We start from the raw sequence: 12,861 nt of genomic DNA, 5'->3' as shown, positions 1-12,861 counted from the left end.
ATAACTTGTATTTCTACAAGTTATCAACTAGCAGTTGTAGGTCAAGCTCTTTGGGATCATTGTCACTACTTGGGAAATGATAACATTTGTAAACATGAATTGAAAGACTCAGTGAGTGACTACTTTTAAATAAAACATAACTCAAGCTTATAAACATAAACTCATACATTAAAGCATAAACAAACTTTATTTTCTAGTTTTCACAAACAACTTAATAATTCAAGCTTTCTGGTAATCAAGTTTAGAACGATAATAAGTTCAATCTGAAATTCATAAACATCACAAAAACATGCATCTCATCCCTCTGGCACCCACATAACTTTGTTGTAGTAAGACAAACCCAATACTCCCAACATCTTTGCCGTCTAGAGATTCTCAACACATGGTAACTACCCCTAAAGGGTTATAGTACTTATCAATAGAACTCAAGGGTACAGAGTAATGCTTTAGAACAGTATCTCATAGTTCTTAATAACTTTAGCTTTAAATCACTTATAACTCAAACTTTGTTAGTTAACTTTCACGTAACTCATGCTTTATTCAAATACTTGACTAAATCTCATGCTTTAAATACTTAGTAAAGTAAAGAAATCACGCTTGATAAAATCATGCTAAGTATTAGAGAAACATACTTAAATACTTAAACTTATGCTAAGTATTAGACAAACATACTTAAATACTTAAACTTAGTAATCATGCTTTTTAAATACTTAAAAAAAACTTTAAACCATTTTGTCACTCACAGCAATAAGCTAAACTCCTCTTGATTTATACACTTGCCCAATTTATTCTTGGTCTAAAATTTAGGAAATGGATCTTTAATTAATATCCTTAAACTTAAAATATATATAAAATGGCTTAGAAATTTTATAGACATCAAGCCATGTCATTTTGAACGTATAGGTAATAAACTCGGCGCATAGATGATAGAACTCACTGGTAGTATGACTTGCATGGCACACATTGGGTGCCTGGGTTGCGCACATAGCATGCTTATACTAACCTCTCGAGATAGTTTTTCGCGCCTACCTCAATGCATCCTCGTGTGCTGCCCACCAAACTATATGCAGTAACCTTGCAAAGGACCTTTCCACTTATTCAAACTCAAGCCAAAACATGAGTTGTGCACGTCTTGCCCCTTACCACTAACCTCTCTTAGTCCTGTTAGATTTCATCCAAAATTTCCATATTCAACTCTAAACTTGAATAACTTACAATCTAGTGCTCAAATTGGAAAATTTTATTTTACAATCTAGGAATTTCTTCAATTTCTCATCATTAATCTTCAAAGATTTCTTCTTAGTAACCTTCGATCATCATCTAGACTCTCTCAAACTTGATTTTACTCAATAAATTCAAGCTTTGCAGTGAAGGAAAATGATGAAATTCATCCTTCAAACTCTATTTATAAGCCCAAAATAGTTGTCTTCCCCCTTCATTTCTAGACCACGTACTTTAATTTTTATTCTTTAGTGCCTCACTTTTCTGTCGCTATCTCAGAAAACTTCTCACTCAACCACTAGTACGGGAATTAAATTACTTGACGTTAATACAATGTCAAGTAAACCTATACTTGACATTTTAAAAAGCATCAAGTAATCGGCTGTCAAGTATAGTCGCATTAACTTCACACTAAAAAATTGTCAAGTATTCTATTTCTTGGCGTCATTTTCATGTCAAGTAAGATATCACACTTGATGCTTTTTACGTGTCAAGCAAGATAGTATACTTCACGCATTTTACGTGTCAAGTAAGATGTTGTGTTTGACGGTTTTTGCACGTTAAGTAAAGCAGTATACTCGACACTTTTTACACGTCAAGTAAGATAGTGTACTTGACACTATTTATACATCAAGTAAGATAATATACCTGACACTATTTACACGTCAAGTAAAATTGTATACTTGACACTATTTACCAGTCAAGTAAAATAGTACATTTGATTCATTTTATATGTCAAGTAAGATAGTATACTTGACATGTATTTAGCGTCATGTATACTGTTTATTAATATATTAAATATACTGAATTTTCCATTTTCTATTTCCTACATTCGTTTCAATAAGACATATCCATCAACAAAATGAACTCTCCAACTAGTAGTTACAAAAAAAAAAAAAAGTTTAGTATAATAAGTAAACCAACAATAATTTCATTTTTCTCAACAATATGTCATCAACAATTACACAATTCCAATCCAATATAGCCAACTAAAATTTTCTATATGTGGCCTATTCCAAAATTTACAATAATAATAGTTATCTTATATAACAAAAAACAAGTGTGGTACATCTTTTACCTCATGTATATATCAACTTAGAAACAAATCTATTGACCTTGAATACAGCTTTAAAATCATCACATGGGACAGTCTCACACTTTGGATATGCTTTCAATGCAGCAATCTCACTATATGCTCCTGGTAAGCCCTATACCATATAAAGGAAACAATAACAACGATGTCATAAACAATTGAAAGTAAAAAGAGTAGCCATGAGCTGCACTTGATATGCAACTCGAACTTTGGAACCATCATTTGGAGAATGAAGACCAGCTGTAGATAAGGGTTCTAAAGTGTTCATGTAATGCTTAAGGAGTAGCTCGAGGAAAACAACAATAAATGGAAAAAAGTAAAAAAGGAGAACTACCAAATAATCTAATGCGCATTTTAGTTAAAATTTAGCTTTTAGAAAAACTGCAGAAGAAATTATTTTCGTAATCATATTGATAACCCCATGTCCAAAATGAATCAAAGACTGCTAATATATAACAGTTCCACTTCTCCAAAAGACAACCATTACATAAGAACTTAAACTGATAAAAAAATATATGCTTATTAAACTAGCTTGGAAGAATACTTAGAACCTTACAAGAAACTTTAGGGTCCTCGAGAGTCTGGTTGATTATGGTTTGAGAAGAGGCAACAACAGGCTTTTCATCTTCAACGGAAGTGATAGCTTTCAGAGGCAAAACTACGAAAGGGGAAGATTCCTATTTCCGGAGGTTAATAAACGATCGTGTACCAAAAGAATTAGATATAGATTTTTTTTCATTTTTGAAATTGTCTCGTAAAACGTAAATATTTGACGCTTTGTTTTTTTAAAAAATCCCTAAATTTAACATTGTATATTTAATAATCAAATTAATCAACTAATTGGTTGCAAGACTTGAGGACACAAATCTCGACCATAACAATTTATCCGTGATTTCAAGGCTTTTGATTATTTCAATTTATAACCTTTGTTATTTCATTTAGTTTACTTCTTGATTTTAGAAATCACTATATCGTACAGTGTATTGTTTTTTATCTTTATCCATAAAAATTTAATCAATTTGGGTAGTGTTATTGAACATCATATTCCACCAATACAATTTTGTCTTTATCCAATCCACATCATACTTTTCTTCCCAATACAATTTTAGGGAGAAAAAAAGGCCATTAGATATCTGAAAGATTTCTATTATTATATCATATTTGTTATTTCTTTAATTAACATGGACCATTCACTCTCCCTATTAAAGAGGAAGTGATTGGTATAGAATTTGTTAAACAAAGTGGGGCTTATAAAGAGGATAGAAGGATTAATATAGTTCATAGATCTCTCATTTTTGGAAAAGTTAGAAAGCTTTTTCTGTCTTTGTTGATTTACTTTTGATCTAAAAAAGAAAAAGAAGCAAAGCTGAAGAATTTTTGGAGGAAGATGCTGGTGAACCTAATTTGGAGAAGTTAGAAACATATTTTCTCTTTAACAATACTCCAAATTTTACATGCTTCTTCTAGATTTTATATCTTAAATATGCTTTTATTTAGGGTTTTTTTGGATTGATTTTCTAATTGTTTATAAAAAATTTCAGAACACTTGAAAAATCAATCCAAGCATGTTTTTAATCACTTAAATTGAGTATGTAGCGGTTATTGTATGAAAAATTTACATGTTAGGGTTTTTCTTTTTGTTTTTTTCTTTTTTTGTTTTTTTTTTTTTGGAAATTCTGAAGTTTTTACATTCCTAATGTGAATGAAGAGTAGTGTTGTAGAAATTAGAACTACGTACCATATATAATTATTTTGATGCATTTATTTATTTTTCTTTACCCATATATATGCAGAATAGAAGAGAGGTGGTTTACAGCAGCTTCCTCTTGGTAAGAAATTTGGCATACATTCAAATACATTTTAATTTTTTAGCAACTTTTTTTCAATTTCAAATACATTATTAGCTTCACTAACACGCATTATTCTGTTTTTTATTTTTTTTTCTTTGATAAAGGATACACGTTATATTGAGAAAAACCAATCGTTTATTCCCTTTTTAACTACAATTTATACATATTCCATTTGGATATTGTTGTTCAGTTTTGAATTTTAGAGAAATTAACAAATGCATTTGACAACTATTATTATTATTGCTTTTTCTGGTTTTTTTTTTTTTTGGGAACAAATTAAGATCTTTTTTTTCTAAAAACTAAGCTTATTTTCTCCTCATTTTTATCTTTTTTTTTCTTAATAATAGAATTTAATTCTAAGCCAAAATTCAAAAATACAACCGGTTTTAAGAAACTACTATTTTTAGTTTTTAAACTTTATTTTGATTTTTGCAAACATGGTTAGAAACTATATATGACAAAGTTAAGAAATTGAAAGGTGTAAAGAGGATGGTTTCATTTTCAAACACTAAAAACCAATCCTAAATGATTGGCAAACCCTAAAGTTTCTTGTTTATGGTTTTTGTTTTCTTCTTTCTCAAACATAAAATAAAGAATAACCATTACCAAATGTGTATGTGTTCTTTTTCAATGATAAAAGAAACCAAAGACAATTTTTTTTTCTTTATCAGGAAAAGAAAAACAAAAATATTGGGCAGCCTAGTTTTTTGGTTTTTAAATTTATACTTGTTTCCTCCTATATTAATTTCTAATTATAGCTTTCACTCTTCATTAAAAGAAAAAAAAAAAAAACGAATTCCTAGTCAAATTTTAAAAACAAATATTTGAAAAACAACTTTCTTTTTTAGTTTTCAAAAACATTACCTGTATTTCTAAAACATTAGTAGAAAATGGTGAAAAAAAAACATAAATAAAATCTTGTTGCGTTTTTCTAAACTTAACTGAAAATCAGATAGATTACAAAACAGACCGAATTCTTGTACGTAAAACAAGTTTCTCACATGTCCTATTATCTCTAAAACAAATGTACATAACCTTCTTAAATTCCCACTAGAAATTGTGAAGATTATTGGTTTGATCAATTCTTAAAAACTGACTTTATTCTCCCTCTCTTGACGGCCTATAATTTGTTTTGGGTATTTGGAATTTGGAACACTAACATTGGGATTATAATTTTTTGAAAAAATGAAAAAAATGTGCAGCAGCAATAATGAAGGGAGAATTATTGAAGGGGTATTATTATTGTACAGCAGTAGTAGTAGTAATAATAATAAATGGTGTGGTTGATGGAGCTGCATCATTAGCATCAAAAAAGAAAGGTGGTGGTGGTAGTGATGCATGTAGTTGTTACTTTGTATTTGGAGACTCTCAAGCAGACAATGGCAATAACAACGACATGTTGGAAAGAGAATACGGTCGTGCAAGAGCTGATTATAAGCCTTATGGCATTGACTTCCCACCATCGTCGTCGTCGTCGTCATTCATACCCACCGGCAGATTCACCAATGGCCGCAACGTTCCTGATTTCATTGGTACTAATTATCATTATTTCCCCTCTTACGTACGTGTATCCACTGTAGATCGATTTTGCTAAAAAGATCATCGTCATATTGATTTTTCATTTTTCATTTTTCAGCTCAATTTTTAGGATTTCGCGATTACATTCCACCATTTAGGACTACAAAGAGTCAGACTATTCTTAAAGGTGCAAACTATGCATCTGGAGGTGCAGGAATTCTCCTTGAAACTGGAAGAACATTGGTAATTACTAACTTTTTCTCTCTTTTTTTTTTTTAATGGGTGAGAATTTGAACCTTAATCTCATAATCGCTAAAAGACATGTTATACGTATGTCGGTTGAGTTATATATATAAAACTTTACTATATGTGTGTCATAATTGCTGCACTAGAGTGAATGGGTGATAATTGGAAATATGTCTACATGGGACAACGTATGTTGATAATTAACTAGTTGATTTTTTAATTTTAAAAATTAAATTTATAAACCCTACTTTTACCTAGAAATTTATTTTATGTTTTCTTATATCCATTTTATATGATGGCATGCGTAATCAAAAGGGCAGATAATCAAGCATGTTAAGTTACAAAGTAGATGTGGATTTTTCTTAGCTCAGTATGTGGGGTTGGAGGTTTCAAATCTTCACCTAGTAAATAATTTAACGTAAGTATGTGTGTGTCAAAGCTTTGTTGCATTAGAACAACGAAGCTGATAGCGATTGGAGATGTGTGTGATATTTTTTTTAAGATAATGATAACATAGATCGTTTGATAATCAATTTGAATATTGTATGGTAATTATTTGATTTTTGTTTTAAAAAAAATATTAAAGTCGCTTTTCTCTCAATTTTTATGATGCTTTTCATTTTTATTAAGTAAAATAATTGAATTCAAAGACAAATTTAAAAAGAAAAAAAAAACATGTTTCTAAGAACTATCTTTTCAAATTTCAAAATTTGACTTGGTTTTTTTAAAATATTGATGGAAAGAATATAACTAATTAAACATGAAAGAAGTGCTTATGTAGATTTAGTTTCTCAAAACTAAAAACCAAAAAACTAGTTACCAAAAATTGAGTCTTGGGGTTTTGTGTTTTCAAAAAAAAGTAAAACTAATAAACATTATTTTCACCTATAAAATTGATTTTATATAATCAAATTTTATACAAATATCTTTAGGAAAAAAAAGAAATTATGAAAAGCTTGCATTTGTCGATTCAAATAAAGATGAAAGCTATAAATTTGAGAAGAAACAAACATAAACGCAGAATATATAAGGTGTTTAAAAAACGGATTATGAATTTATAAAACATGTTTAAATGATAATTAATGGATAATGGTAATCCTTCATATGTTTGTGTATATTTATGATAAGGTAGATTGAATCTTATATATATCGATGTGTGTAATTAACTTGTTTGTAGGGGGAAGTATCAAGCATCAAGAAGCAATTGGAAAATCACAATTACACAATTTCACAGATGCATAGATTATTTGGAAGCAGTAGTAAACTTAAAAGCTATCTTAAAGAATGCTTATATACAGTTCAAATTGGAAGCAATGATTACCTTAATAACTATTTTATGCCAACAATCTATATGACGAGTACTCAATATTCTCCACAAGCATTTGCCACTGCCCTAAACGAAGATCTTTCTCGACAATTGAAGGTTAGTTTATCAATATTCACTCTTATTCTTCTACTAATTAAATTAAATCGATCACTTTCAAAAAAAAAAAAAAACTACACTACTTATGTATACTGCCCTTAATGTACATATGAATTTCTCTTTACACTCATGTCTATTTTATTAGGGGTTGTTTTAAAGTACCTTTCCAACTCTAGATTTGAAAACTAAATGTAGGTATATTTGTTTTTTAAAATTTAATTTTATTGTTTAAATTTGGGTTTGAATTCAAATGTTTTGTAAAGAGCTATAAGAAAACAACCGCAATTTTCTAGAACAAGAATAAAACAGCTAACTTTTCATTGCTTCATAATTCCATATATATAGTTCTTGCTTTTAAAAGTTTAAACTTACAAACGTTCTTAAAAGTGACAAAGAGTTATCAAATCTAAAAGTAGTTAAAAACTTGGCATTATTTTAAGAATATAATCACAATAAATCCAAATGTTGTTTTTTTTTTAAAAAAAAGTGAAAACTTAAAAGGCTCTTTTTTATAATAATTTTTTTCTTCGCTTCCATCTATTGGCTTGTTTTCATTTTAGGAGTGCTTTTTGAAATCCAAACAAAGTTTTAGAACTTAAGCAAGGTTAGTATATTTTAACATTTTGTTTTTGTTTCAGAATTGGTTATGAGTTCAAATAATGTTTATTTAGAAAAGATGTATAAGTACGCATGCATAAATTTTAAAAACATAAAACTACTTAAATCTAAATAATTAATTATTAAGCAACTTAAACTAATTGATTATGGTTAATTAAATTATATCAATAATACACTCTCTTTCACTTGGGACGTGTAGAAAATCCAACAAAAAAAAAAAAAGAGAGAGAGAGAGAGAGAGAGAGAGAGAGAGAGAGAAAAGGAATGGAAAAAATCAAATAAAGAACTTCTTTAATTTTATGATTGTGAGAGTTGAATTACTTAATATGTTGAAGAAAATACATTTATGCAGATTCTATATGAGCAAGGAGCAAGAAAGGTGGCCATTTTTGGAGTGGGATCCATAGGTTGTACTCCATATGCAAGGGCAAACTTTGAGCACATAGGACTTCCATGTGTGGACAAAATAAATACTGCTATTCAACTTTTCAATGCTGGCCTCAAGTCTCTTGTTGAACACCTTAATGCCAACTTGCCTTCTGCTAAATTTACCTTCATTGATGTCTTCAAAATTTCCACCGTTGACCCTTTGAATTATGGTAACTTTTCTTACAAATTCTTCTTTCTCTTCTTTAACCTTAATCATAGAGAAATAACTCAAGTGAGCAATATGAATTTAATTAGTATTCATTTATTGAACTAAATAGGATACGGGGCTAAAATTCTTAGTTTGATGTTTTTAACAATAAGAAATATCCACGATTCGTTTTATCCATCCTTTCCGATACAACAAATCAATTGATCTTTTGTTTAAAAAATACTCCTCAATCTTCAAAAATTTTATTTAATACCCTTAAGCTTTGGAAACAAGTTAAAAAAGTATACGCTTACAAATCATTTTTTTAAAGGAAAATGTTAGTATTTTATTTTAAAATATCTTTGAACCTTTAAAAAGCTTAACTAATAGCTTTAAATTTTCAAAATAAAAAAAAAAACAAAAATCAATTCAGTACCTTGTCTCAAAAAGGTTGAACCGACGAAATTGAACGAATATCTAAAACCGTAAAAGATTGAAATTTAATAAAAAAAAAGTTGGTTGAATTGAAATTATAGCTTTTAGATTATGAAAATAAATAGAGAAATAAATATAATAGAGAAATAAATTTTAAATATATATATATTAATTTATTGCAGGTAAAATGAATCTAGATGCTCCTTGCTGTGAAGTTGGAGCAGGAGAAATGCAATGTACTCCATTTGGAAAAGTGTGTGAGAATAGAAGAGATTATATGTTTTTTGATGGAGTTCATCCAACTGAAAATGGATTTGAATTAGTAGCAAGTAGTGCCTTTAATGCCAAACAACCTGATGAAGCTTACCCTTTTGATATTAATCACCTCGTTCATCTATCTTAAAAGCATCTCGATTGATGTTTGTTCGCAGATGTGCTAGCGTTTAAATAGTCCCAAGTGTGAGACTTATGTTTTGGACGATGAACAAACTATCTCTAGTATGCAATAAACGTTCATTATTTCATCTGATAATTAACTTGTATTCATTCTTCTAAAGAGTCGATATATGACACTTTTGTACAGATTTTTCTATCTTAAGTTCATGTATAAACTCAGAACAAGTAATTTTCTGGGTAAGTTTAGGGTTTAACACAAGAACTTATTGATTTACTAAGGGAAATAAACTCAAGACAGGTTTTTTGGGTAAATCCAAGGACGTCAAACGTAGGAACTTGTTGATTTACTTAATTGAACACTTAGAGATAAACGTTGGCAATGAATATATATACACAATAAATTTATTCACAGTATGTGACGTTGAATGATAAATCTACTAGATACAACCTACTATTTACAAGTTAAGGGTAGAATGGAACAAATGACATGGATGTGAATGAAATGAAACTAGACAATCACCCATAAAAGCAACACGCCGTGAATTAATGTAGGAATGAATCACTTGATGATAGTAGGGCTAAGAAGTGTTGCCAACATTGTTTCTAAGCAATGAATAAAGCAAAGCGTGTAAACTTTGTATAAAATCCTAACATTGTATATGATAATAATTGTCAAGATCTCTAAACTATATAATTTTACAAATTAAATTTAGTTAAAGAACAACATACCATGATCCATGAATAATCTTCTTCAGAAATTGTGTTTCTTTCCCTTGCCTTCCTTTAGGACTTAATTTAGGTTTCTTGATGGGAAGAATAAACTACTTAATAAGAGAGTACTAATCCCTAAGGTTATATTTATAAACACCATCTATCATTGTGTTTAATTAGGGTATTATCTTTTAACCTAACGAGCCTAATAAAATAATAGACCCGAAAGAGATAAATAACATATAATGCAATTGGGTCACATTAATAATATTATTATATTTATAAAAATAAATCTAACATTCTCCCACTTGGCCCATTGACATTATTTACCATATACGTTTATAGACATAATGCGCAAAATTAAATTTCATAACATATCATGTCAAGTCAAAAAAACTACTAAAGAATCATGGCGATCATACATCATTGCATTAACATACTCTCTTCCATGTATCACTGAAATAGTTCTTCTATTAACTTGATCTATATATAATAAAGATCATTTATGTATATACTAATCATAAGAACAGAACCATAAGATAAAATAAAAAACAATAAATATATTTATTGAGCTCAAAGTGTCAAATAGCATAATCTTGATTTCAATAATGATATCTACTAATGCCCACACGTTTAACATGATCATTGAATGTCAATGGTAGCAATCCCTTTAGTTAGTAGATATCCAATCATAAATTTAGTGCTAATGTGTTTGATTGACACTCTTTGTTTCTGAACTTCTTTTTTAACAACAAAGTATTTTAATTTCATACGTTTAACACCTTTAGAATACTTATCGTTTTTCTTTCAGGAGAAAACTGCTGCAAAATTATCACAGTAAATTCTAGGTGGCTTGGCAATACTGTCGACAATTCCAAGTCTTGAGATAAAGTTTTGCAGCCATAAAACATAAATTGTAGCCTCAAAGCATGCTACAAATTCAACCTTCATAGTGAATGCAGCAATAATACACTGCTTCGCACTTTTTCATGAAATTGCTCCTTCACCTAATAGGAACATATACCCAAAAGTGGATTTTCGTGTATCCACACATCCGGCAAAATTTGAGCCTAAATATCCAATCACCTAAAAATGATCAGATCTCTCGTAAGTAAGCATATAAACCATGGATTATAATTAAATTTACTCCCACTGATTCTTAGGTATATACATCGATCAACGATGTTTTCTTTAAAACCAAAAGATGTGATGGTATCATTGCACTTAAAATACCATTGTCCAGAACCTTGTTTAAATCCATATATTGACCTTTAATTTACACATCATATGTTTCTTTCCTTCAACCATAAAACCTTCTGGTTGATCCATGAACATTTGTTCATCTAAATTCCCATTTAGAAAATGTAGTTTTCATATCAATTTGATGAAGCTCTAAATCATAATGAGGTACTAAAACCATAATAATTCTTAATGAGTCCCTTTTCGAGATAGAAGAAAATGTCTCTTTGTAGTCAATGTCATCTTTCTGAGTATAACCTCTAGCAACAAGTCTAGCCTTGTGTCGTTCGATATTGCCATTTGAGTCAAATTTGGTCTTAAAGACCCATTTACACCAAACTCTTTTACTTTCCTTTAGGCAATTCTACAAGGTTCTGCACTTCATTATTATTAATTGATTTTAACTCTTCTTTCATGATATCTAACCATTTGACATAATTTTTTTCTTCAATGGCTTTGTGAAAACAAAACTAGATCATTATTAATACTTAAGTCAAATTTTGACTCATGCAAATAAACCACATAGTCATCAAAAATAGCTGATCTTCTTTGTCTTACAAATCTTCTTAACTCTATTTCTTGTGGTCTCTCAGTTTCAGGTTCATTTATTTTAACATCATTATGTGGTGTTTGACCATTAATTTGTTCTTCTTATGGATTGTTAACAGAGTAAACAATTACTAGAACAACAACTTGAGAAGATGTTATAGATGAAGGAATTTCCACCCTAACTTCTTGAATTTTCATTTTACGTGGTTCCAAACTCCCACTAATCACTCATTCTCAATAAACCTTACATTTCCAGTTTCAACTATTCACATACTATGGTTAAGACAATAAAATCTATACCCTTTTGATTTGTATGGATAACTAATGAAGAAACCACCGATTGTTCTTGAATCCAGTTTTCTTTCATGTGGATTTAGATTCTTACTTCCACTTGACGACCCCAAACATGTAGGTGCCTTAAACTAGGTTTCCTTACTGTCCACAATTCAAAGATGTCTTTAGAATTGACTTATTAGAAACTATATTTAATAAATATTGAGCGGTTAATAATGCATACATCCATAAGAACACAAGTAAAGACAAATTAATTAACATGCTTCTAACCACATTCATAAATGTACACATCTCTTTACAACACCATTTTGTTGTGGTGTTCCTGGTATTGTGTATTGAGCACAATACCATGACATTCTAAAAATTTAGCAAATGAGTCAAAACAATGTGCTTTCTCAACATATTTTCCATAAATTTTATAAAAATCTTGGCATTTTCAATATTGTAATTGCAAACTTGATATTGTTTACTACAATCATTCGCATAAACATTAGGCTCAATCTATTTGATCTTTTTCAAGCATTATAAAAAGATCTATTCTTATCACTGTTAGCAGCTGAAGTAAGTGCAACAAGTTTCTCACTTAAGAATGCCAGATAATCAAGATCCAAAACTCCAAGATGGACTCGGATTTATTTTCACCAATCAAAGAAATTGAGTCCATTATACTTGATTGTAGATGTAGCATGCG

General features: G+C 29.5%; 1 protein-coding gene across 2 annotated transcripts; it reads left to right on the top strand.

Annotated features, from left to right (window-relative positions):
• The first annotated feature begins 3,558 nt into the window (after window positions 1–3,558).
• Window positions 3,559–9,513, top strand: LOC103485821 (GDSL esterase/lipase At1g29670-like). Of its 2 annotated transcripts, none has more exons than XM_051084595.1 (7): window positions 3,559–3,726; window positions 4,108–4,143; window positions 5,370–5,696; window positions 5,801–5,925; window positions 7,106–7,351; window positions 8,322–8,568; window positions 9,164–9,513. In XM_051084595.1, the coding sequence occupies exons 3-7, from the start codon at window positions 5,375–5,377 to the stop codon at window positions 9,382–9,384; spliced, it is 1,161 nt and encodes a 386-aa protein (XP_050940552.1). In that variant the 5' UTR covers window positions 3,559–3,726; window positions 4,108–4,143; window positions 5,370–5,374; the 3' UTR covers window positions 9,385–9,513. The 2 variants fall into 2 exon arrangements, with proteins under 2 accessions (XP_050940552.1, XP_008441762.2); XM_008443540.3 differs by having other exon boundaries at window positions 5,367–5,696.
• The last annotated feature ends 3,348 nt before the right edge of the window (window positions 9,514–12,861 follow it).

The sequence above is a fragment of the Cucumis melo genome, chromosome 5 (assembly GCF_025177605.1).
Source record: "Cucumis melo cultivar AY chromosome 5, USDA_Cmelo_AY_1.0, whole genome shotgun sequence".
Classification (NCBI taxonomy): domain Eukaryota; kingdom Viridiplantae; phylum Streptophyta; class Magnoliopsida; order Cucurbitales; family Cucurbitaceae; genus Cucumis; species Cucumis melo.
The sequence above is the reverse complement of the archived record's forward strand: the minus strand, read 5'-3'. Positions and strand labels throughout refer to the sequence as shown.

Coding starts and splice junctions, on each gene's coding strand:
- LOC103485821 (XM_051084595.1), top strand. CDS start 5,375: ATGAAGGGAGAATTATTGAAGGGGTATTATTATTGTACAGCAGTAGTA. Junction 5,697..5,800: donor CAACGTTCCTGATTTCATTG/GTACTAATTATC, acceptor TTCATTTTTCAG/CTCAATTTTTAGGATTTCGC. Junction 8,569..9,163: donor CGTTGACCCTTTGAATTATG/GTAACTTTTCTT, acceptor AATTTATTGCAG/GTAAAATGAATCTAGATGCT.